Source organism: Lissotriton helveticus, chromosome 12 (assembly GCF_964261635.1).
Source record: "Lissotriton helveticus chromosome 12, aLisHel1.1, whole genome shotgun sequence".
NCBI lineage: Eukaryota > Metazoa > Chordata > Amphibia > Caudata > Salamandridae > Lissotriton > Lissotriton helveticus.
This window is the reverse complement of record NC_136073.1, coordinates 15,736,140-15,762,103: the sequence shown is the minus strand read 5'-3', so window position 1 is coordinate 15,762,103 and position 25,964 is coordinate 15,736,140. Positions and strand designations below refer to the sequence as shown.

The window sequence follows — 25,964 nt, the reverse complement described above, 5'->3', positions numbered from 1 at the left end:
TGTCCGCTTGTTTCTCTTTGCTGTTCTTAAGTTATATTCTGTCTGCTTGTCTCTCTTTGCTGTTCTTAAGTCATATTCTGTCAGCTTGTCTCTCTTTCCTATTCTTAAGTCATGTTCTGTCAGCTTGTTTCTCTTTGCTGTTCTTAGGTCATGTTCTGTCCGCTTGTTTCTCTTTGCTGTTCTTAGGTCATGTTCTGTCAGCTTGTCTCCCTTTACTGTTCTTAGGTCATGTTCTGTCAGCTTGTTTCTCTTTACTGTTCTTAGGTCATGTTCTGTCACCTTGTTTCTCTTTGCTGTTCTTAAGTTATATTCTGTCTGCTTGTCTCTCTTTGCTGTTCTTAGGTCATGTTCTGTCCGCTTGTTTCTCTTTGCTGTTCTTAGGTCATGTTCTGTCCGCTTGTCTCCCTTTACTGTTCTTAGGTCATGTTCTGTCAGCTTGTTTCTCTTTGCTGTTCTTAAGTCATATTCTGTCCGCTTGTCTCTCTTTGCTGTTCTTAAGTTATATTCTGTCCGCTTGTCTCCCTTTACTGTTCTTAGGTCATGTTCTGTCAGCTTGTTTCTCTTTGCTGTTCTTAAGTCATATTCTGTCCGCTTGTCTCTCTTTGCTGTTCTAAAGTCATATTCTGTCCGCTTGTCTCCCTTTACTGTTCTTAGGTCATGTTCTGTCAGCTTGTTTCTCTTTGCTGTTCTTAGGTCATGTTCTGTCAGCTTGTTTCTCTTTGCTGTTCTTAAGTCATATTCTGTCCGCTTGTCTCTCTTTGCTGTTCTTAAGTTATATTCTGTCCGCTTGTCTCCCTTTACTGTTCTTAGGTCATGTTCTGTCAGCTTGTTTCTCTTTGCTGTTCTTAAGTCATATTCTGTCCGCTTGTCTCTCTTTGCTGTTCTTAAGTTATATTCTGTCCGCTTGTCTCCCTTTACTGTTCTTAGGTCATGTTCTGTCAGCTTGTTTCTCTTTGCTTTCTTAGGTCATGTTCTGTCAGCTTGTTTCTCTTTGCTGTTCTTAAGTCATATTCTGTCCGCTTGTCTCTCTTTGCTGTTCTTAAGTTATATTCTGTCCGCTTGTCTCCCTTTACTGTTCTTAGGTCATGTTCTGTCAGCTTGTTTCTCTTTGCTTTCTTAGGTCATGTTCTGTCAGCTTGTTTCTCTTTGCTGTTCTTAGGTCATGTTCTGTCCACTTGTCTCCCTTTACTGTTCTTAGGTCATGTTCTGTCAGCTTGTTTCTCTTTGCTGTTCTTAGGTCATGTTCTGTCAGCTTGTTTCTCTTTGCTGTTCTTAAGTTATATTCTGTCCGCTTGTCTCTCTTTGCTGTTCTTAAGTTATATTCTGTCCGCTTGTCTCCCTTTACTGTTCTTAGGTCATGTTCTGTCAGCTTGTTTCTCTTTGCTGTTCTTAGGTCATGTTCTGTCAGCTTGTTTCTCTTTGCTGTTCTTAGGTCATGTTCTGTCCACTTGTCTCCCTTTACTGTTCTTAGGTCATGTTCTGTCAGCTTGTTTCTCTTTGCTGTTCTTAGGTCATGTTCTGTCAGCTTGTTTCTCTTTGCTGTTCTTAAGTTATATTCTGTCCGCTTGTCTCCCTTTACTGTTCTTAGGTCATGTTCTGTCAGCTTGTTTCTCTTTACTGTTCTTAGGTCATGTTCTGTCAGCTTGTTTCTCTTTACTGTTCTTAGGTTATATTCTGTCCGCTTGTCTCTCTTTGCTGTTCTTAGGTCATGTTCTGTCAGCTTGTTTCTCTTTGCTGTTCTTAAGTTATATTCTGTCTGCTTGTCTCTCTTTGCTGTTCTTAAGTTATATTCTGTCTGCTTGTCTCCCTTTACTGTTCTTAGGTCATGTTCTGTCCGCTTGTTTCTCTTTGCTGTTCTTAGGTCATGTTCTGTCAGCTTGTCTCCCTTTACTGTTCTTAGGTCATGTTCTGTCAGCTTGTTTCTCTTTGCTGTTCTTAGGTCATGTTCTGTCAGCTTGTTTCTCTTTGCTGTTCTTAAGTCATATTCTGTCCGCTTGTCTCCCTTTACTGTTCTTAGGTCATGTTCTGTCAGCATGTTTCTCTTTGCTGTTCTTAGGTCATGTTCTGTCCGCTTGTTTCTCTTTGCTGTTCTTAAGTTATATTCTGTCTGCTTGTCTCTCTTTGCAGTTCTTAAGTCATATTCTGTCAGCTTGTCTCTCTTTCCTATTCTTAAGTCATGTTCTGTCAGCTTGTTTCTCTTTGCTGTTCTTAGGTCATGTTCTGTCCGCTTGTTTCTCTTTGCTGTTCTTAAGTTATATTCTGTCTGCTTGTCTCTCTTTGCTGTTCTTAGGTCATGCTCTGTCCGCTTGTTTCTCTTTGCTGTTCTTAGGTCATGTTCTGTCAGCTTGTCTCCCTTTACTGTTCTTAGGTCATGTTCTGTCAGCTTGTTTCTCTTTACTGTTCTTAGGTCATGTTCTGTCAGCTTGTTTCTCTTTGCTGTTCTTAAGTTATATTCTGTCTGCTTGTCTCTCTTTGCTGTTCTTAGGTCATGTTCTGTCCGCTTGTTTCTCTTTGCTGTTCTTAGGTAATGTTCTGTCAGCTTGTCTCCCTTTACTGTTCTTAGGTCATGTTCTGTCAGCTTGTTTCTCTTTACTGTTCTTAGGTCATGTTCTGTCAGCTTGTTTCTCTTTGCTGTTCTTAAGTTATATTCTGTCCGCTTGTCTCCCTTTACTGTTCTTAGGTCATGTTCTGTCAGCTTGTTTCTCTTTGCTGTTCTTAAGTCATATTCTGTCCGCTTGTCTCTCTTTGCTGTTCTAAAGTTATATTCTGTCCGCTTGTCTCCCTTTACTGTTCTTAGGTCATGTTCTGTCAGCTTGTTTCTCTTTGCTGTTCTTAGGTCATGTTCTGTCAGCTTGTTTCTCTTTGCTGTTCTTAAGTCATATTCTGTCCGCTTGTCTCTCTTTGCTGTTCTTAAGTTATATTCTGTCCGCTTGTCTCCCTTTACTGTTCTTAGGTCATGTTCTGTCAGCTTGTTTCTCTTTGCTGTTCTTAAGTCATATTCTGTCCGCTTGTCTCTCTTTGCTGTTCTTAAGTTATATTCTGTCCGCTTGTCTCCCTTTACTGTTCTTAGGTCATGTTCTGTCAGCTTGTTTCTCTTTGCTTTCTTAGGTCATGTTCTGTCAGCTTGTTTCTCTTTGCTGTTCTTAGGTCATGTTCTGTCCACTTGTCTCCCTTTACTGTTCTTAGGTCATGTTCTGTCAGCTTGTTTCTCTTTGCTGTTCTTAGGTCATGTTCTGTCAGCTTGTTTCTCTTTGCTGTTCTTAAGTTATATTCTGTCCGCTTGTCTCTCTTTGCTGTTCTTAAGTTATATTCTGTCCGCTTGTCTCCCTTTACTGTTCTTAGGTCATGTTCTGTCAGCTTGTTTCTCTTTGCTGTTCTTAGGTCATGTTCTGTCAGCTTGTTTCTCTTCGCTGTTCTTAGGTCATGTTCTGTCCACTTGTCTCCCTTTACTGTTCTTAGGTCATGTTCTGTCAGCTTGTTTCTCTTTGCTGTTCTTAGGTCATGTTCTATCAGCTTGTTTCTCTTTGCTGTTCTTAAGTTATATTCTGTCCGCTTGTCTCCCTTTACTGTTCTTAGGTCATGTTCTGTCAGCTTGTTTCTCTTTACTGTTCTTAGGTCATGTTCTGTCAGCTTGTTTCTCTTTACTGTTCTTAGGTTATATTCTGTCCGCTTGTCTCTCTTTGCTGTTCTTAGGTCATGTTCTGTCAGCTTGTTTCTCTTTGCTGTTCTTAAGTTATATTCTGTCTGCTTGTCTCTCTTTGCTGTTCTTAAGTTATATTCTGTCTGCTTGTCTCCCTTTACTGTTCTTAGGTCATGTTCTGTCCGCTTGTTTCTCTTTGCTGTTCTTAGGTCATGTTCTGTCAGCTTGTCTCCCTTTACTGTTCTTAGGTCATGTTCTGTCAGCTTGTTTCTCTTTGCTGTTCTTAGGTCATGTTCTGTCAGCTTGTTTCTCTTTGCTGTTCTTAAGTCATATTCTGTCCGCTTGTCTCCCTTTACTGTTCTTAGGTCATGTTCTGTCAGCTTGTCTCTCTTTGCTGTTCTTAGGTCATGTTCTGTCAGCTTGTTTCTCTTTGCTGTTCTTAAGTTATATTCTGACTCCTTGTCTCTCTTTGCTGTTCTTAAGTCATATTCTGTCCGCTTGTCTCCCTTTACTGTTCTTAGGTCATGTTCTGTCAGCATGTTTCTCTTTGCTGTTCTTAGGTCATGTTCTGTCCGCTTGTTTCTCTTTGCTGTTCTTAAGTTATATTCTGTCTGCTTGTCTCTCTTTGCTGTTCTTAAGTCATATTCTGTCAGCTTGTCTCTCTTTCCTATTCTTAAGTCATGTTCTGTCAGCTTGTTTCTCTTTGCTGTTCTTAGGTCATGTTCTGTCCGCTTGTTTCTCTTTGCTGTTCTTAAGTTATATTCTGTCTGCTTGTCTCTCTTTGCTGTTCTTAGGTCATGTTCTGTCCGCTTGTTTCTCTTTGCTGTTCTTAGGTCATGTTCTGTCAGCTTGTCTCCCTTTACTGTTCTTAGGTCATGTTCTGTCAGCTTGTTTCTCTTTACTGTTCTTAGGTCATGTTCTGTCAGCTTGTTTCTCTTTGCTGTTCTTAAGTTATATTCTGTCTGCTTGTCTCTCTTTGCTGTTCTTAGGTCATGTTCTGTCCGCTTGTTTCTCTTTGCTGTTCTTAGGTAATGTTCTGTCAGCTTGTCTCCCTTTACTGTTCTTAGGTCATGTTCTGTCAGCTTGTTTCTCTTTACTGTTCTTAGGTCATGTTCTGTCAGCTTGTTTCTCTTTGCTGTTCTTAAGTTATATTCTGTCTGCTTGTCTCTCTTTCCTGTTCTTAGGTCATGTTCTGTCAGCTTGTCTCTCTTTGCTGTTCTTAAGTCATATTCTGTCTGCTTGTCTCTCTTTGCTGTTCTTAAGTCATATTCTGTCAGCTTGTCTCTCTTTGCTGTTCTTAAGTCATATTCTGTCAGCTTGTTTCTCTTTGCTCTCCTTAAGTCATGTTCTGTCTGCTTGTGTCTCTTTGCTGTTCTTAAGTCATATTCAGTCAGCTTGTCTCTCTTTGCTGTTCTTAAGTTATATTCTCTCTGCTTGTCTCTCTTTGCTGTTCTTAAGTCATATTCTGTCCGCTTGTCTCCCTTTACTGTTCTTAGGTCATGTACTGTCAGCATGTTTCTCTTTGCTGTTCTTAGGTCATGTTCTGTCCGCTTGTTTCTCTTTGCTGTTCTTAAGTTATATTCTGTCTGCTTGTCTCTCTTTGCTGTTCTTAAGTCATATTCTGTCAGCTTGTCTCTCTTTCCTATTCTTAAGTCATGTTCTGTCAGCTTGTTTCTCTTTGCTGTTCTTAGGTCATGTTCTGTCCGCTTGTTTCTCTTTGCTGTTCTTAAGTTATATTCTGTCTGCTTGTCTCTCTTTGCTGTTCTTAGGTCATGTTCTGTCCGCTTGTTTCTCTTTGCTGTTCTTAGGTCATGTTCTGTCAGCTTGTCTCCCTTTACTGTTCTTAGGTCATGTTCTGTCAGCTTGTTTCTCTTTACTGTTCTTAGGTCATGTTCTGTCAGCTTGTTTCTCTTTGCTGTTCTTAAGTTATATTCTGTCTGCTTGTCTCTCTTTGCTGTTCTTAGGTCATGTTCTCTCCGCTTGTTTCTCTTTGCTGTTCTTAGGTCATGTTCTGTCCGCTTGTCTCCCTTTACTGTTCTTAGGTCATGTTCTGTCAGCTTGTTTCTCTTTGCTGTTCTTAAGTCATATTCTGTCCTCTTGTCTCTCTTTGCTGTTCTTAAGTTATATTCTGTCCGCTTGTCTCCCTTTACTGTTCTTAGGTCATGTTCTGTCAGCTTGTTTCTCTTTGCTGTTCTTAAGTCATATTCTGTCCGCTTGTCTCTCTTTGCTGTTCTTAAGTTATATTCTGTCCGCTTGTCTCCCTTTACTGTTCTTAGGTCATGTTCTGTCAGCTTGTTTCTCTTTGCTGTTCTTAGGTCATGTTCTGTCAGCTTGTTTCTCTTTGCTGTTCTTAAGTCATATTCTGTCCGCTTGTCTCTCTTTGCTGTTCTTAAGTTATATTCTGTCCGCTTGTCTCCCTTTACTGTTCTTAGGTCATGTTCTGTCAGCTTGTTTCTCTTTGCTGTTCTTAAGTCATATTCTGTCCGCTTGTCTCTCTTTGCTGTTCTTAAGTTATATTCTGTCCGCTTGTCTCCCTTTACTGTTCTTAGGTCATGTTCTGTCAGCTTGTCTCTCTTTCCTGTTCTTAAGTCATGTTCTGTCCGCTTGTCTCTCTTTGCTGTTCTTAAGTTATATTCTGTCCGCTTGTCTCCCTTTACTGTTCTTAGGTCATGTTCTGTCAGCTTGTTTCTCTTTGCTGTTCTTAGGTCATATTCTGTCCGCTTGTCTCTCTTTGCTGTTCTTAAGTTATATTCTGTCCGCTTGTCTCCCTTTACTGTTCTTAGGTCATGTTCTGTCAGCTTGTTTCTCTTTGCTGTTCTTAGGTCATGTTCTGTCAGCTTGTTTCTCTTTGCTGTTCTTAGGTCATGTTCTGTCCACTTGTCTCCCTTTACTGTTCTTAGGTCATGTTCTGTCAGCTTGTTTCTCTTTGCTGTTCTTAGGTCATGTTCTGTCAGCTTGTTTCTCTTTGCTGTTCTTAAGTTATATTCTGTCCGCTTGTCTCCCTTTACTGTTCTTAGGTCATGTTTTGTCAGCTTGTTTCTCTTTACTGTTCTTAGGTCATGTTCTGTCAGTTTGTTTCTCTTTGCTGTTGTTAGGTCATGTTCTGTCAGCTTGTTTCTCTTTGCTGTTCTTAGGTCATGTTCTGTCCGCTTGTCTCCCTTTACTGTTCTTAGGTCATGTTCTGTCAGTTTGTTTCTCTTACTGTTCTTAGGTCATGTTCTGTCAGCTTGTTTCTCTTTGCTGTTCTTAGGTCATGTTCTGTCTGCTTGTCTCTCTTTACTGTTCTTAGGTCATATTCTGTCAGCTTGTTTCTCTCTGCTGTTCTTAAGTCATGTTCTGTCCGCTTGTCTCTCTTTCCTGTTCTTAAGTCATGTTCTGTCTGCTTGTCTCTCTTTCCTGTTCTTAAGTCATGTTCTGTCAGCTTGTCTCTCTTTCCTGTTCTTAGGTCATGTTCTGTCAGCTTGTTCCTCTTTGCTGTTCTTAGGTCATGTTCTGTCTGCTTGTCTCTCTTTACTGTTCTTAGGTCATGTTCTGTCAGCTTGTTTCTCTTTGCTGTTCTTAGGTCATGTTCTGTCAGCTTGTCTCTCTTTCCTGTTCTTAGGTCATGTTCTGTCAGCTTGTTTCTCTTTCCTGTTATTAGGTCATGTTCTGTCCGCTTGTCTTAAGTCATGTTCTGTCCGCTTGTCTCTCTTTCCTGTTCTTAAGTCATGTTCTGTCCGCTTGTCTCTCTTTCCTGTTCTTAAGTCATGTTCTGTCCGCTTGTCTCTCTTTCCTGTTCTTAAGTCATGTTCTGTCAGCTTGTTTCTCTTTCCTGTTCTTAAGTCATGTTCTGTCCGCTTGTCTCTCTTTCCTGTTCTTAAGTCATGTTCTGTCCGCTTGTCTCTCTTTCCTGTTCTTAAGTCATGTTCTGTCCGCTTATCTCTCTTTCTTGTTCTTAAGTCATGTTCTGTCCGCTTGTCTCTCTTTCCTGTTCTTAAGTCATGTTCTGTCCGCTTGTCTTAAGTCATGTTCTGTCCGCTTGTCTCTCTTTCCTGTTCTTAAGTCATGTTCTGTCCGCTTGTCTCTCTTTCCTGTTCTTAAGTCATGTTCTGTCAGCTTGTCTCTCTTTGCTGTTCTTAGGTCATATTCTGTCAGCTTGTTTCTCTCTGCTGTTCTTAGGTCATGTTCTGTCCGCTTGTCTCTCTTTCCTGTTCTTAAGTCATGTTCTGTCTGCTTGTCTCTCTTTCCTGTTCTTAAGTCATGTTCTGTCCGCTTGTCTCTCTTTCCTGTTCTTAAGTCATGTTCTGTCCGCTTGTCTCTCTTTCCTGTTCTTAAGTCATGTTCTGTCTGCTTGTCTCTCTTTCCTGTTCTTAAGTCATGTTCTGTCCGCTTGTCTCTCTTTGCTGTTCTTAGGTCATGTTCTGTCAGCTTGTTTCTCTCTGCTGTTCTTAGGTCATGTTCTGTCAGCTTGTCTCTCTTTCCTGTTCTTAAGTCATGTTCTGTCCGCTTGTCTCTCTTTCCTGTTCTTAAGTCATGTTCTGTCCGCTTGTCTCTCTTTCCTGTTCTTAAGTCATGTTCTGTCCGCTTGTCTCTCTTTCCTGTTCTTAAGTCATGTTCTGTCCGCTTGTCTCTCTTTCCTGTTCTTAAGTCATGTTCTGTCCGCTTGTCTCTCTTTCCTGTTCTTAAGTCATGTTCTGTCCGCTTGTCTCTCTTTCCTGTTCTTAAGTCATGTTCTGTCCGCTTGTCTCTCTTTCCTGTTCTTAAGTCATGTTCTGTCTGCTTGTCTCTCTTTCCTGTTCTTAAGTCATGTTCTGTCCGCTTGTCTCTCTTTCCTGTTCTTAAGTCATGTTCTGTCCGCTTGTCTTAAGTCATGTTCTGTCTGCTTGTCTCTCTTTCCTGTTCTTAAGTCATGTTCTGTCTGCTTGTCTCTCTTTGCTGTTCTTAAGTCATGTTCTGTCCGCTTGTCTCTCTTTCCTGTTCTTAAGTCATGTTCTGTCCGCTTGTCTTAAGTCATGTTCTGTCCGCTTGTCTCTCTTTCCTGTTCTTAAGTCATGTTCTGTCTGCTTGTCTCTCTTTCCTGTTCTTAAGTCATATTCTTGTCCCTTTCCTCGCTCCTTAAGTCATATTCTTGTCCCTTTCCTCGCTCCTTGAGTCATATTCTTGTCTCTTTCCTGTTCTTAAGTCATATTCTTGTCTCTTTCCTCGCTCCTTAAGTCATATTCTTGTCCCTTTCCTCGCTCCTTAAGTCATATTCTTGTCCCTTTCCTCGCTCCTTGAGTCATATTCTTGTCTCTTTCCTGTTCTTAAGTCATATTCTTGTCTCTTTCCTCGCTCCTTAAGTCATATTCTTGTCTCTTTCCTCGCTTCTTAAGTCATATTCTTGTCTCTTTCCTCGCTCCTTAAGTCATATTCTTGTCTCTTTCCTGTTCTTAAGTCATATTCTTGTCTCTTTCCTCGCTCCTTAAGTCATATTCTTGTCCCTTTCCTCGCTCCTTAAGTCATATTCTTGTCTCTTTCCTGTTCTTAAGTCATATTCTTGTCTCTTTCCTCGCTCCTTAAGTCATATTCTTGTCCCTTTCCTCGCTCCTTAAGTCATATTCTTGTCTCTTTCCTGTTCTTAAGTCATATTCTTGTCTCTTTCCTCGCACCTTAAGTCATATTCTTGTCCCTTTCCTCGCTCCTTAAGTCATATTCTTGTCTCTTTCCTCGCTTCTTAAGTCATATTCTTGTCTCTTTCCTCGCTCCTTAAGTCATATTCTTGTCTCTTTCCTGTTCTTAAGTCATATTCTTGTCTCTTTCCTCGCTCCTTAAGTCATATTCTTGTCCCTTTCCTCGCTCCTTAAGTCATATTCTTGTCTCTTTCCTGTTCTTAAGTCATATTCTTGTCTCTTTCCTCGCTCCTTGAGTCATATTCTTGTCTCTTTCCTGTTCTTAAGTCATATTCTTGTCCCTTTCCTCGCTCCTTAAGTCATATTCTTGTCTCTTTCCTGTTCTTAAGTCATATTCTTGTCTCTTTCCTCGCTCCTTAAGTCATATTCTTGTCCCTTTCCTCGCTCCTTAAGTCATATTCTTGTCTCTTTCCTCGCTCCTTAAGTCATATTCTTGTCCCTTTCCTCGCTCCTTAAGTCATATTCTTGTCTCTTTCCTGTTCTTAAGTCATATTCTTGTCTCTTTCCTCGCTCCTTAAGTCATATTCTTGTCCCTTTCCTCCCTCCTTGAGTCATATTCTTGTCTCTTTCCTGTTCTTAAGTCATATTCTTGTCTCTTTCCTCGCTCCTTAAGTCATATTCTTGTCTCTTTCCTGTTCTTAAGTCATATTCTTGTCTCTTTCTTCGCTCCTTAAGTCATATTCTTGTCCCTTTCCTCGCTCCTTAAGTCATATTCTTGTCTCTTTCCTCGCTCCTTAAGTCATATTCTTGTCCCTTTCCTCGCTCCTTAAGTCATATTCTTGTCTCTTTCCTGTTCTTAAGTCATATTCTTGTCTCTTTCCTCGCTCCTTAAGTCATATTCTTGTCCCTTTCCTCCCTCCTTGAGTCATATTCTTGTCTCTTTCCTGTTCTTAAGTCATATTCTTGTCTCTTTCCTCGCTCCTTAAGTCATATTCTTGTCTCTTTCCTGTTCTTAAGTCATATTCTTGTCTCTTTCCTCGCTCCTTAAGTCGTATTCTTGTCTCTTTCCTCGCTTCTTAAGTCATATTCTTGTCTCTTTCCTCGCTCCTTAAGTCATATTCTTGTCTCTTTCCTGTTCTTAAGTCATATTCTTGTCTCTTTCCTCGCTCCTTAAGTCATATTCTTGTCCCTTTCCTCGCTCCTTAAGTCATATTCTTGTCTCTTTCCTGTTCTTGAGTCATATTCTTGTCTCTTTCCTCGCTCCTTAAGTCATATTCTTGTCCCTTTCCTCGCTCCTTAAGTCATATTCTTGTCTCTTTCCTGTTCTTAAGTCATATTCTTGTCTCTTTCCTCGCTCCTTAAGTCATATTCTTGTCCCTTTCCTCGCTCCTTAAGTCATATTCTTGTCTCTTTCCTCGCTTCTTAAGTCATATTCTTGTCTCTTTCCTCGCTCCTTAAGTCATATTCTTGTCTCTTTCCTGTTCTTAAGTCATATTCTTGTCTCTTTCCTCGCTCCTTAAGTCATATTCTTGTCCCTTTCCTCGCTCCTTAAGTCATATTCTTGTCTCTTTCCTGTTGTTAAGTCATATTCTTGTCTCTTTCCTCGCTCCTTAAGTCATATTCTTGTCCCTTTCCTCGCTCCTTGAGTCATATTCTTGTCTCTTTCCTGTTCTTAAGTCATATTCTTGTCCCTTTCCTCGCTCCTTAAGTCATATTCTTGTCTCTTTCCTGTTCTTAAGTCATATTCTTGTCTCTTTCCTCGCTCCTTAAGTCATATTCTTGTCTCTTTCCTCGCTCCTTAAGTCATATTCTTGTCTCTTTCCTCGCTCCTTAAGTCATATTTGTGTCCCTTTCCTCGCTCCTTAAGTCATATTCTTGTCTCTTTCCTGTTCTTAAATCATATTCTTGTCTCTTTCCTCGCTCCTTAAGTCATATTCTTGCCCCTTTCCTCGCTCCTTGAGTCATATTCTTGTCTCTTTCCTGTTCTTAAGTCATATTCTTGTCTCTTTCCTCGCTCCTTAAGTCATATTCTTGTCTCTTTCCTGTTCTTAAGTCATATTCTTGTCTCTTTCCTCGCTCCTTAAGTCATATTCTTGTCCCTTTCCTCGCTCCTTGAGTCATATTCTTGTCTCTTTCCTGTTCTTAAGTCATATTCTTGTCTCTTTCCTCGCTCCTTAAGTCATATTCTTGTCCCTTTCTTCGCTCCTTGAGTCATATTCTTGTCTCTTTCCTGTTCTTAAGTCATATTCTTGTCTCTTTCCTCGCTCCTTAAGTCATATTCTTGTCTCTTTCCTGTTCTTAAGTCATATTCTTGTCCCTTTCCTCGCTCCTTAAGTCATATTCTTGTCCCTTTCCTCGCTCCTTGAGTCATATTCTTGTCCCTTTCCTCGCTCCTTAAGTCATATTCTTGTCTCTTTCCTCGCTCCTTAAGTCATATTCTTGTCCCTTTCCTCGGTCCTTGAGTCATATTCTTGTCCCTTTCCTCGCTCCTTAAGTCATATTCTTGTCTCTTTCCTGTTCTTAAGTCATATTCTTGTCTCTTTCCTCGCACCTTAAGTCATATTCTTGTCCCTTTCCTCGCTCCTTAAGTCATATTCTTGTCTCTTTCCTCGCTTCTTAAGTCATATTCTTGTCTCTTTCCTCGCTCCTTAAGTCATATTCTTGTCTCTTTCCTGTTCTTAAGTCATATTCTTGTCTCTTTCCTCGCTCCTTAAGTCATATTCTTGTCCCTTTCCTCGCTCCTTAAGTCATATTCTTGTCTCTTTCCTGTTCTTAAGTCATATTCTTGTCTCTTTCCTCGCTCCTTGAGTCATATTCTTGTCTCTTTCCTGTTCTTAAGTCATATTCTTGTCCCTTTCCTCGCTCCTTAAGTCATATTCTTGTCTCTTTCCTGTTCTTAAGTCATATTCTTGTCTCTTTCCTCGCTCCTTAAGTCATATTCTTGTCCCTTTCCTCGCTCCTTAAGTCATATTCTTGTCTCTTTCCTCGCTCCTTAAGTCATATTCTTGTCCCTTTCCTCGCTCCTTAAGTCATATTCTTGTCTCTTTCCTGTTCTTAAGTCATATTCTTGTCTCTTTCCTCGCTCCTTAAGTCATATTCTTGTCCCTTTCCTCCCTCCTTGAGTCATATTCTTGTCTCTTTCCTGTTCTTAAGTCATATTCTTGTCTCTTTCCTCGCTCCTTAAGTCATATTCTTGTCTCTTTCCTGTTCTTAAGTCATATTCTTGTCTCTTTCTTCGCTCCTTAAGTCATATTCTTGTCCCTTTCCTCGCTCCTTAAGTCATATTCTTGTCTCTTTCCTCGCTCCTTAAGTCATATTCTTGTCCCTTTCCTCGCTCCTTAAGTCATATTCTTGTCTCTTTCCTGTTCTTAAGTCATATTCTTGTCTCTTTCCTCGCTCCTTAAGTCATATTCTTGTCCCTTTCCTCCCTCCTTGAGTCATATTCTTGTCTCTTTCCTGTTCTTAAGTCATATTCTTGTCTCTTTCCTCGCTCCTTAAGTCATATTCTTGTCTCTTTCCTGTTCTTAAGTCATATTCTTGTCTCTTTCCTCGCTCCTTAAGTCGTATTCTTGTCTCTTTCCTCGCTTCTTAAGTCATATTCTTGTCTCTTTCCTCGCTCCTTAAGTCATATTCTTGTCTCTTTCCTGTTCTTAAGTCATATTCTTGTCTCTTTCCTCGCTCCTTAAGTCATATTCTTGTCCCTTTCCTCGCTCCTTAAGTCATATTCTTGTCTCTTTCCTGTTCTTGAGTCATATTCTTGTCTCTTTCCTCGCTCCTTAAGTCATATTCTTGTCCCTTTCCTCGCTCCTTAAGTCATATTCTTGTCTCTTTCCTGTTCTTAAGTCATATTCTTGTCTCTTTCCTCGCTCCTTAAGTCATATTCTTGTCCCTTTCCTCGCTCCTTAAGTCATATTCTTGTCTCTTTCCTCGCTTCTTAAGTCATATTCTTGTCTCTTTCCTCGCTCCTTAAGTCATATTCTTGTCTCTTTCCTGTTCTTAAGTCATATTCTTGTCTCTTTCCTCACTCCTTAAGTCATATTCTTGTCCCTTTCCTCGCTCCTTAAGTCATATTCTTGTCTCTTTCCTGTTCTTAAGTCATATTCTTGTCTCTTTCCTCGCTCCTTAAGTCATATTCTTGTCCCTTTCCTCGCTCCTTGAGTCATATTCTTGTCTCTTTCCTGTTCTTAAGTCATATTCTTGTCCGTTTCCTCGCTCCTTAAGTCATATTCTTGTCTCTTTCCTGTTCTTAAGTCATATTCTTGTCTCTTTCCTCGCTCCTTAAGTCATATTCTTGTCTCTTTCCTCGCTCCTTAAGTCATATTCTTGTCTCTTTCCTCGCTCCTTAAGTCATATTTGTGTCCCTTTCCTCGCTCCTTAAGTCATATTCTTGTCTCTTTCCTGTTCTTAAATCATATTCTTGTCTCTTTCCTCGCTCCTTAAGTCATATTCTTGCCCCTTTCCTCGCTCCTTGAGTCATATTCTTGTCTCTTTCCTGTTCTTAAGTCATATTCTTGTCTCTTTCCTCGCTCCTTAAGTCATATTCTTGTCTCTTTCCTGTTCTTAAGTCATATTCTTGTCTCTTTCCTCGCTCCTTAAGTCATATTCTTGTCCCTTTCCTCGCTCCTTGAGTCATATTCTTGTCTCTTTCCTGTTCTTAAGTCATATTCTTGTCTCTTTCCTCGCTCCTTAAGTCATATTCTTGTCCCTTTCTTCGCTCCTTGAGTCATATTCTTGTCTCTTTCCTGTTCTTAAGTCATATTCTTGTCTCTTTCCTCGCTCCTTAAGTCATATTCTTGTCTCTTTCCTGTTCTTAAGTCATATTCTTGTCCCTTTCCTCGCTCCTTAAGTCATATTCTTGTCCCTTTCCTCGCTCCTTGAGTCATATTCTTGTCCCTTTCCTCGCTCCTTAAGTCATATTCTTGTCTCTTTCCTCGCTCCTTAAGTCATATTCTTGTCCCTTTCCTCGGTCCTTGAGTCATATTCTTGTCCCTTTCCTCGCTCCTTAAGTCATATTCTTGTCCCTTTCCTCGCTCCTTAAGTCATATTCTTGTCCCTTTCCTGTTCTTAAGTCATATTCTTGTCTCTTTCCTCGCTCCTTAAGTCATATTCTTGTCCCTTTCCTCGCTCCTTAAGTCATATTCCTGTACCTTTTCTTGTCTCTTTCCTCGCTCGCTCCTTAAGTCATATTCTTGTCCCTTTCCTCGCTCCTTAAGTCATATTCTTGTCCCTTTCCTCGCTCCTTAAGTCATATTCTTGTCCCTTTCCTCGCTCCTTGAGTCATATTCTTGTCTCTTTCCTGTTCTTAAGTCATATTCTTGTCCCTTTCCTCTCTCCTTAAGTCATATTCTTGTCTCTTTCCTCGCTCCTTGAGTCATATTCTGACCTCCTGCCCCCTTCACTGCCCCCCTCCTCTCAGGCCTCGGCCTCGGTGGAGCGGAAGTGACCTCACAGGTGTTGTCTGGAGTTTCTCCTCTGCTCTGTGGACTCCCCCCGAGCCCCAGGAATGAGGAAGCAGCGTGGGCACCGGGGCTTTTGTGGTGCTTTTCTTGTGCTCGAGCCTCTGCCGCTCGGTGCAGGGAGTGCAGTTTCTCTGGGCGGTTTTCAGCAGGGTGTCTGTCGGGAAGCACAAACCTGTTCTGCAGCTGCTCCGAGAGGCGCCTCCTCCCGCCCCGGGGGCTTCTCGGCGTCTTCACGGTGACCAGAGGACGCGGCCCGGATCGCGCGCGTCGAGGGCTCGTCCTCGGCTCCTGGCAGGCAGGGGGTCCGAGACCTTGGGGTGTCGCCCCCAGCAGGGAAGGGCACGGGAGTGCGGGAGGACGGCGCGGTGGCCAGGCAGTGACCCGTCCATGCCTCAGTGAGGAGGGCCCACAGACGCCTCCCAGGTACAGCCCTTCCTCTGGATCAATGGGACACAACCCTCTGGATTGGAGTCAACCCTCCTGAACTTGGCGTATCCTCCTCCTGGGGCCAGCCGCGCTGCATGGGCGGCCTCCCCGGGCGTGGGCACCACGGGCTGGCAGCTCCTGGTTCATCCAGCCTCTGATCCCAGGGTCCGGCAGCTCCAGGGTCATCCAGCCTCTGATCCCAGGGGCCGGCAGCTCCTGGTTCATCCAGCCTCTGATCCCAGCAGCGACATGTCTCGCTGGTGGGTCTTTTGACCGAATCCTCCTGTCCATGTCCTTGGATCTGGAAGGCGGCCTCTCCGTGGACCTTGGTTTCCCCATGCACCATGGGTGCCATCTATCCAGGGTGACACTTGTTGGGGGTCCACCTGCTTTCTGCCCGCCGGGGGACATCTGGGGAGCCGAGTCTAATGCTGCACCTAGGCGCTCGATGGACACTTCATTGGGTCACTGTATGAAGCTCAAAGACTGGATTCATAGACTGGATGCGGTGCTGGTTGACTGTCTTCCTATGTGTCGGTGAAGTGGTGGTGGTGGTCACTGGGCTTTGTGGTTTGTTGACATTGGAGCCTTCAGAACACGACCACCTTCTCAGTGGCCTCAGGAGTCGATCATCATTAGGATCAGTGGCCTCAGGAGTCGATCATCATTAAGAGCAGTGACCTCAGGAGTCGATCATCATTAAAACCAGTGACGATCATCATTAAAACCAGTGACCTCAGGAGTCGATTATCATTAAAACCAGTGACCTCAGGAGTCGATCATCATTAGGACTGGTGGCCTCAGGAGTCGATCATCATTAAGACTGGTAGCCTTAGGAGTTGATCATCATTAAGACCGGTGGCCTCAGGAGTCGATCATCATTAGGACTGGTGGCCTCAGAAGTCGATCATCATTAACACCAGTGACCTCAGGAGTTAATCATCATTAAGACCAGTGACCTCAGGAGTCAATCATCATAAAAACCAGTAGCCTCAGGAGTCGATCATCATTAAGAACAGTGACCTCAGGAGTCGATCATCATTAAGACCAGTGACCTCAGGAGTCGATCATCATTAAGACCAGTGGCCTCAGGAGTCAATCATCATTAGGACCGGTGGCCTCAGGAGTCGATCATCATTAGGACCTGTGGCCTCAGGAGTCGATCATCATTAAGAGCAGTGACCTCAGGAGTCGATCATCATTAAGAGCAGTGACCTCAGGAGTCGATCATCATTAAGACCAGTGACCTCAGGAGTTGATCATCATTAGGACCGGTGGCCTCAGGAGTCGATCATCATTAAGACCAGTGACCTCAGGAGTTGATCATCATTAGGACCGGTGGCCTCAGGAGTCGATCATCATTAAGACCAGTGACCTCAGGAGTCGATCATCATTAAGACCAGTGGCCTCAGGAGTCGATCATCATTAGGACCGGTGGCCTCAGGAGTCGATCATCATTAAGAGCAGTGACCTCAGGAGTCGATCATCATTAGGACCGGTGGCCTCAGGAGTCGACCATCATTAAGACCAGTGACCTCAGGAGTTGATCATCATTAGAACCGGTGGCCTCAGGAGTCGATCATCATTAAGAGCAGTGAGCTCAGGAGTCGATCATCATTAAGACCAGTGACCTCAGGAGTTGATCATCATTAGGACCGGTGACCTCAGGAGTCGATCATCATTAAGACCAGTGACCTCAGGAGTCGATCATCATTAAGACCAGTGACCTCAGGAGTCGATCATCATTAAGACTGGTGGCCTCAGGAGTGGATCATCATTAGGACTGGTGGCCTCAGGAGTCGATCATCATTAGGACTGGTGGCCTCAGGAGTCGATCATCATTAGGACTGGTGGCCTCAGGAGTCGATCATCATCAGGACCGGGGGCCTCAGGAGTCGATCATCATTAAGACTGGTGGCCTTAGGAGTCGATCATCATTAGGACCGGTGGCCTCAGGAGTCGATCATCATTAAGACCAGTGACCACAGGAGTCAGTCATCATAAGAGAAAAGTGACCTCAGGGGTCTGGTGATATGAGGACCCAGTGTCCTCAGGAGGGTGGTGATAAGAGGGCCCGGTGACCTCAGGAGTCTGGTGTTGTGAAGGCCCAATGCCCTGAGGAAGGTTTGTCGATATGAGGGCACAGTGACCTCATCGGCAGGGCTTCTCCCTGTGAGCAGGTGGTTTGCCCACTCGCGTGACCTCTTTGGCACGCGGCCGGCCCCCGCCGCCATGGACCACTGCTGCTACGCCTGGTTCTGCGGCCGGTGCTCCTGGTACCTGTCGGAGGACGAGAAGATCGCCCTGGACGTGGACCAAACAATCAACCGGATCCTCCTGAAGCAGAAGAAGAAGGACCGGAGGGAGCGCAAGCTGCTGCTGCTGGGTGAGTGACCGCTGGGGCCCCCAGGGGCCCCTCTCTGGAGGGCCCCATGCACCCGGTGCATCTGTGGAGGAGGGCTGGGGAAAGGCTGGTGGAAGTGGCCGCTGCTGTCTGAGGAGCCGGTAGGGCTGGGGTAAGGTCAGAGGAACTATGCCACCACACAGGGCACAAGTTAAAGGTACGTCCACCCCACCAAGAAGTTGGGTTCCACAGATGTATGCCAAACTCCACCTGGTGTAATTTTCAGACACCGTGACACGTTCAGCAGTGCCTACATGTTGTCTGCTTTAATTTTGAGCAGCAACTTGCAGGGGAGGGAGCTTAAATTCCAGAGGAGCCCAAAGCACAGACCGAAGTTAAGGGGCCATCAGGCCTCCTCTTGACTGTGTATCCTGATGGGAGCTGTTTCGCACCTCACTCATAGCTGCAAATGCAGTGGAGGGGAAGCAAAGGCTCACAGGTTGTTATTACTTCACAGGTAGTTAAGAGAGGCATGCTTTTCACTTTGTCCAGTCCCTGTATATAATAAGTGCATGCACCTTAAGAATGTCGGATGAGTAGGTCTGTCCCAATATTTACACAAATACCAATTTAAATGCCAATATTTTGCTTTATTTCTTTTATAGCGCTACTCATCCTAAGCACTTAACGTTACACCTACACATCATACATTGACAATAAATCACGTGTGTGTAAATCAATGTACAGGATGTGGTACATAAGACAGTTAGGGTTACAATACGTAGGAGTCACATGTCCTTCATAGCTCACTGAGCTATATTAAAAGGATTATATTTTAAGCTCACTGAGCTATATTAAAAGGATTATATTTTAAGCTCACTGAGCTATATTAAAAGGATTATATTTTATGAACTGCAAGTAACAACAAGATCTATTTGTTAAAGGCAGTAACCCACTTACCCAGCTACATACAATTAAAATCTGGCATTTAAGTGGCATATGCTGTACTTTGCAGGAGACATATTAACCCTCCATGCTAATTTCATTCAAAACTGGAACTAGACAAAACACAGATCTCTCCAGCAGGTGCATTAACCTCCAGAGTTATCTTACCATTATTATCCGACCCTGAGAGTAACTGGGCGCACAAAAATCTATGCAGCAGATGCCTTAACTCCATAAGATATTTTAAAATGCAGACTTCGGAATCAATTAAGCACAGCAGTTTCACAGCCACATTTCTCCTTGTTGACATTTTCTTTGTGGCAGTTAAAAAAAATAAGGGTCATATCTATCAAAGGGTTGCACCGCTTGTGTGCCATGCAACGGGTCGAAAAAGTGCGCAAACCTTAAGTTTGATTTATCAAGCAACGCAAGAGAGCCTTGCGTGGCCCTGAGCGGCTTCATAAATCCAGAGTAACACAACGCAGCGCAAAACGTGATCATTTGATAAATACGCCCCCAATGTATAATTTGAGGCCCAGATTTTGTCTCAGGAAAGCCATTTTTTTGGCACAACTCACACGCACAATCCCATTTACTAAATATTGTAATGCGCTCAAATGTTCTGATGATAGACCTGCAAAACATATGTGTGCGGTCTTAACCGCATGCGCGCTAGCGGTTTTCCCGCTGTGCGCGGCGGTTTTTAAAAACGCGCGTTACATGACGAGCTGAGGTCGTCATGAGCGTACGAGAGGCGTAACTCATGACGAGCTGAGCTCGTCATCAGCGTCGAAGGGGTTAAGATCTGATGTCACTTCTAGTGATGTCACTTCCTGTGAGGTTCTGGGTTGTGATACCACATGCAGTGTCACGCTTCGTGATGTCACATGCTGTGATGTCACACGCCATGATGTCACCTGCATACTGCCTGCCTTAGTTAGCTCCCCTACTTCTTTTTGTAGCACTTGTGTCCTGCCACCACTTGCGAGGACCAAAATTCACCGACAATGAACTCTACCTAATTAACTTAGACATATGCTGTACGCCATACATCTGGTTGGACACTCTGGCTGGATAATTAACACAACTATAAAGACATTAACGAGGGTGTACTTATTATTTGATTCATTATTTTATTTTGCGTTTTTTTGTTATATATCCTTTCAATAAAAAATATCAGTGCATTAATAAATTTTAGAAAGAATCAGATCCCATTGCACAACATTCATTCAACAGCACTCAGCCACCTTCACTTGTGAGGAGCCAAAGCCGACACGAGAGATCACTATAGCGGAGCTGGAGAATTCCCGCAGCCGAGATGGGAGATTACCCTAACTGAGATGGGAGATTACCATAACCCGAGGAAGGGGATTACTATAGCCGAGATGGGAGATTATCATAGCCAAAATTGGAGATTACATAGCTGAGATGGGAGATTACCATAACCAAGATGGGAGATTACTGTAGATAAAATGGGAGATTACCATAAAATACTATAGTTGAGACAGGAGATTACCATAGACAAGATAGGAGATTACTATACCCGAGATGGGGACTATCATAGCTGAGACAGCAGGTTACCATAACAGTTACAGGAGATTACCATAACCGAGACAAGCGATTATCATAATCAAGACACGAGATTACCATAACCCAGACAGGTGATTATCATAACCAAGACACCAGATTACCATAACCGAGACAGGCGATTATCATATCTGGGACAGGAGATTACCATAACTGGGACAGGAGATTACCATAACTGGGACAGGCGATTACCATAGCATCCACTGCTTAATTCAGATCCAGAAAAGAGAGGGCGTGGTTACGTTTCTTGAATGTGTGGGGGTGGGACGTGGTCTGGATACGCATGGAAAAGTAAAGATTAGAGTCCAGTAGGAAGCCAGAGGGTTTAGTAGAAGAGGTTCATTTTGAGGGGAAATCTGCCGAGTTTAGGGATTCAAAGCTGAGAAGATCTGTAGCTGGGTGGGTTCGTGTGTGAGGCGGAGAACACTCAGTCCTTGAATTTGAGGTGCTTTTGTTGTGCTCCATCCATTTGTGAGGGTTTTGTTTTGGAGAAAGAGTCAGTTGAGTCCAGTTTTAGACAGGTGCAGGGCACCAGGATCCTGCAGGGCCCACCCAGGGGTTCAACATTCATGTCTAAGAGAGTGGGGGCTAGGATGGAGCCTGGAGGGCCCTGCATATTATGGGGGAGGGGGAAGCAAAGAACTTGTTCATTTTTGCCATTTGACAGCGCTCTGATAGACAAGAGTGGACCCACTGAAGGCCAGTTCCTGAGGCACACCCTGTTTCTGAGTGTGAAGGTGAATTTGATGTTGGACTGCTTTGAAGGTTGAATCCAGTAGGAAGCTGAGGCGGGGAGGAGGACATCACTGACCACCAGGAGTGCTGCAGATCCGGCACAGTGACTGTCACTGAAATTAAACAGTTTTTTCAATTGGGAGGATCCATATTTACCAATACCTTTAGCTAGAAAGGTTATGCTTGAGATGAGACAGTTAAAGGGTTAAGGTACCTTTTCATGGCACCCGTTGCATCTGCAGCTTTAAGGCAGGTATGCACAAAACCATTTTGGAGAGCTGCATTGGTGAGGGCAGGACAGTGAGTGAGGGAGACTGGAAGAAGGGCTCAGCAGACGCCGACATGTGCCTCACCCTGACCACATACCCCGGTGCTGATGTTGGATGGTTTCCGTTCATACAGACCACCTCAATTTCCCATCTCTCTTCCCCAGCCTCACATACACTCTTCCCTTTCCCAAATCTGTGTCTCTCAAACATCTCCTTTTATCAAGGGCTGGGACTGGTACAAGGGGTGGGTTGGGGGAGGTTGGGGTTGGTTGTATGAGTATAACTGCAGCCTCCCAAGCAGATCGTACACGACAAATCACTGTCCAAGAGGGTATATCAGAAGAGGCGCTCGCTTGAAGAAAAACAACTTAATAAGTACAGGGACACAAACTTTTTCTTACGAGCATCTGTTGATGAACCGAATGCTTGGATTGTCAAAAACCATGGCTTCCTACTGTTGATCTACCTCATGCCTCTTTCTTCCATCACCTCAAACCTCCTGTCATATTCTTTTCACGAATACCGAGGCTGCCTGGTCTTGATTCCACCTCATGCCTCTTTCCTCCACCACCCTACACTTCTTGTCTCTTTATCTCATGAATACCGAGGCTGCCTGGTCTTGATTCCACCTCATGCCTCTTTCTTAAGTGACCCAGCTCTTCTTGTCTCTTTATCTCATGAATACCGAGGCTGCCTGGTCTTGATTCCACCTCACGCCTCTTTCTTAAGTGACCCAGCTCTTCTTGTCTCTTTATCTCATGAATACCGAGGCTGCCTGGTCTTGATTCCACCTCACGCCTCTTTCTTAAGTGACCCAGCTCTTCCTGTATCTTTATCTCATGAATACCGAGGCTGCCTGGTCTTGATTCCACCTCACGCCTCTTTCCTCCTCCACCCTACACTTCCTGTCTCTTTATCTCATGAATACCGAGGCTGCCTGGTCTTGATTCCACTTCACGCCTCTTTCTTAAGTGACCCAGCTCTTCCTGTATCTTTATCTCATGAATACCGAGGCTGCCTGGTCTTGATTCCACCTCACGCCTCTTTCTTAAGTGACCCAGCTCTTCCTGTATCTTTATCTCATGAATACCGAGGCTGCCTGGTCTTGATTCCACCTCACGCCTCTTTCCTCCACCACCCTACACTTTCTGTTTCTTTATCTCATGAATACCGAGGCTGCCTGGTCTTGATTCCACCTCATGCCTTTTTCTTCCTCATTACACTGCCTGTCTCTTTATCTCATGAATACACCGGCACAAATTAAAAAGTGGGGCGCGGCCAGCACGTGTTGTTAATGATAGCACACATGGGACTGCACGCTATTATGTAACCCCATCCATTCCTGTTCTTAATTTCAACAGCATTTGAGCTAACGCCAGTCCATTTCAGAGGGATATGTAGCCGTGGGAACTTTTTCTGCGAGAACGGCAGTGAAGTTCTGGCTTTTAAGATCTAAGGGGCAAATAATTGCCATGAATGAGCTTTATAAAAAAAGCATTATATTCAAATGAGATGTAGATTTCAGTTTTAGAACTTAGAAATGCCTTTCTGATGGAAACAATGACCTAAATATAACTAGGAGTTTGTGAAATGTACATAATTTGCTTCCATGTAAGTACAGGAAATTTCATCAAAATTATGCATAATTATGCAAAATGTGATTCCGTAATATTGTAGCAAATCCTTTATTTTTTAGGAAAGTCTGTCCTCGTGTCAATTTTAGAAGCAGAGATGTGGTCAACTTTAGACAAATTCCTAAACCCATACAAACCCCCATAAAACAGTGTAACGACGCTACACCAGCAGGAAACACCCCCAGAGGCCGGCGTTCTATCCCCAAAAACAACAGCCAAACACATAAATGTTTTGTGTTATCTTATATGTTACAACTAGAAATGCGACCGAAAGCAACAGACCCATATGTTCAATGTTGCATGTAGGCAAGCTTATAGGGTGGACAAGCGAAGACCGGTAAAACCAAATGCTCGTCCACATTCGAACATTCGATTAAAGCTGTCACAGCGGGAAACATGCCCTAATGTGAATGTCCACGAAACCTGGTATTTGTTATATGTCAAAGCGTATTTTTGTAACATGTAAATACCAATAAAAATATATATTTTTTTAAATTGTGCAAAAGCAAAAGCATCGCAAATAGAAGCCACTTATATACTGTGGTTCCCTCGCATCCCAGGTAAATTTTCACCGTAAATGATGCATTTGTGGTAAATGTTTACTGGAAACGCAAAGTAACAACAGAATACAAGCCACGTAATGGCATGGGTTTGTAAATTTTGTGTAGCAAGTGTAATGCAAAATGCCTGAATTACACAAATGATGCCAGAGTAATTTCAATGTCACCCAGACCTAACTATGACTACACAGTGGCTTCCGCCACTGTGAGATATATATATATATATATATATTGTTAGAACCGGGAGTCTCTGGTTGGCAAAGGTAAGTACCTTGGCCCAAGTAGGGACCCCTGGTTCCGGTCAGGGCGACGGAATAACCCTCTGAGATAACCCCTGCTCACCCTCTAGGTAGCATGGCGCAAGCAGTCTAGGCTAAACTCGGAGGCAATGTGGATAACATTTGCACTTAACACAACAATAATTCCCAATCCACCACAAACTGAGACCACACAGGTAAGTATATATAAAATATAACTTTATCTAGTTTCAGCATGTAAATGAAGCAGTTGCATGATAATCACTTCTGTAGAACACATAGCATTTTAGCTTAAAGGTTACACGTAATTTTCTAGGATGGTACTTGTAAATAGGCAGTTCTGGTCATTCAAAACCATAGTCTCAGGTTCCAAATCAAAAATAGTCTCTAGTCTCTTAAATCAGCACTTACAAAAATATGGCCACTGATCTATAACTGTGACGCTCTCAACATGAGCAAAGAAAACAAGGCCCACGTGTACTTATATCTATGGGCTTCAAGCGCTGTGTCAACTCCCTCGCGAGGCCCAGGGACTCTTTCTCGTCCCCGGGGCAGCCTCGCGTCTTCCTGGGACTCAGGTGCACCACTGCGCACCAGCCGTGCAGACTGCACGCGTCCCCGCCCCGGCCGGTCCCCTTTCCTCTCCCGCCCGCTCTCGACAATCCAACGAGCGGCGGGGGAGGCGGTGAAGCTCACCTGATGGAGGGACGGCTGGCCAGGGGTGCGGGACGCTTCCAAGTCCCTCGGCGGGGTCAGAGCTCTTCCCCGGTCCCGGCGGTGATTTCGGCAATTCTTCGGCACCTCCCGCAGCTTCAGAGGAGGCAGCCAATCCTGTCGCGGCCCTCAGTCGAGCCCCTCTGAGCGCGAGGCCGCCAACCAATGGCAGCGCGGCCTCGCCGATGACGCTCCGCAAGCTCGGCCAATCACGGCACCAGGACGCTGATGATGCTACGCCGCACGGGCCAATCCCGTCGCGGCGTTGGTGAGGGGGCTCGGCTCCCTCAGCCAATGGGGTCGCGGCGGCTTCGTTCTTCGCCGCGGCAGCTCCTGGACCTCGGAGCAAGTCGCGGGGGGGTTTCCTGGCCCCGGGCCGCGGTGGTGATTTGGCGGCAAAGGGTTTTCAAGGGCGCTGGTCTCGATTAGACCCCCCTCTCGACCTTGCCACCACCTGGGAGCAGATTTCACGAGGGGAGGCTCCACAAGCCTCCAACCCTCACGGTTAATGTGCCGATGAGCACACCGATCCCTTCCTCACGCTCCGCAGTTCAGCACCACGCGTCTCGGGTCCCAACAGCGCGATTTTCCAGCCGTTTTCTGGGATAGCTTTAGGAACCTTTAGTCCTGGGTTCCCAACAGGAGGCCAGCTCTTCTCAGGCCCTTGGAGATTCAATTGTAGACACAGCACACAGCAGAGTCTTGGCAGTTTCAAGTAGGCAGGGTCACAGCACACAGCAAAGCCCCTTTTCTTCTCCTCAGCTTCCAGGTAGACAGTAGAACAGGTCAGCCCTTAGAGCACACAGCAAGGCAGTCTTCCTTTAGTTCCCTAGCTGTCCTCCTTCCAGCAGAGGTTCCTTCTTGGTTGCAGAGTTTCAGAATCTCTCTCTCTGTAGACAGGGGTCCTTTCCTTATACCCCTCAGTGCCTTTGAAGTTCTTTGAAGCCTTTGTGCATGGAGGCCCTGGGTCCAGTCTAAACCAGTTCTGGGGGTTGCGGAGCACTGAGGTGTCTCTGGTTTTCTTCTTCCTGTCAGCTTCAGGGCCAGGGGGGTCAGTTGACCACCAGGAGAGAGCTAACGTGGGGGAGGTAGGCAGGCACAGCTCAGCACTTATCAGGCATTCCTTCCTCCCTCCTCCCAGGCAGGCAGATGTGCCCTTTCATCCCCGGGATGGCTCCGACCCTCTCCTCTGGGGCTCTGCAGCCCCTCCCTGTCACATCCAGACCAGGCAGGCATTCCACAAACCCAGGCACACAGAAAAAGTTTTAGACAAGAGAACAGCCACTTTCTAAAAGTGCTATTCTCCAACACAGGATTTAAAAACACCCTTCACTAAAAGATGTGTCATTAAATTCTGAGTCCAGGGATATCTTTCACTTATGTCCCATATTGTTCCTAGGGGAAGATAGGCTGGTATCACATGGGCCCAGCCCCCTCCATGTTACTCTATGGAGCAAGATAGCCTTACAGCAGTGAGCACATAAAATGGCTGCAGCCCACTACCAGAGCATAGTACCTGCACTAGCACATGCTCTACCTTATCCATACACTGCACCCTGCCCAGGGGGGTACCTTGAGCCTTCCATAGGGGTGCCTGATGTGCACAGACAGGGAAGGGTTAGGCCTAGCCAGTGGGGACACTGGCCAGGCTGACATGGCAGTCACTGACTGCACACAGGCTCTGCGCTGGCAGGCCTGAGTCACCATTTTAAAGCTACTCATGTGGGTGGCGCAATCTGCGCTGCAGGCCCACTAGTAGCATTTGTCATCACCGGCCCTGGCACACACAGTGCCCTCTACTAGGGA

At 44.5% G+C, this 25,964-nt stretch overlaps 1 protein-coding gene across 1 annotated transcript in view; it reads left to right on the top strand.

Moving 5' to 3' along the window:
- Positions 1 to 17,345: 17,345 nt before the first annotated feature.
- LOC144797840 (guanine nucleotide-binding protein subunit alpha-15-like) overlaps positions 17,346 to 25,964 on the top strand; it is a 48,885-nt gene continuing 40,266 nt past the window's right edge. Inside the window, exon 1 of the mRNA XM_078668648.1 lies at positions 17,346 to 17,499. Coding sequence (XP_078524774.1) covers positions 17,346 to 17,499 — 154 coding nt within the window. The remainder of the gene's footprint in view (positions 17,500 to 25,964) is intronic.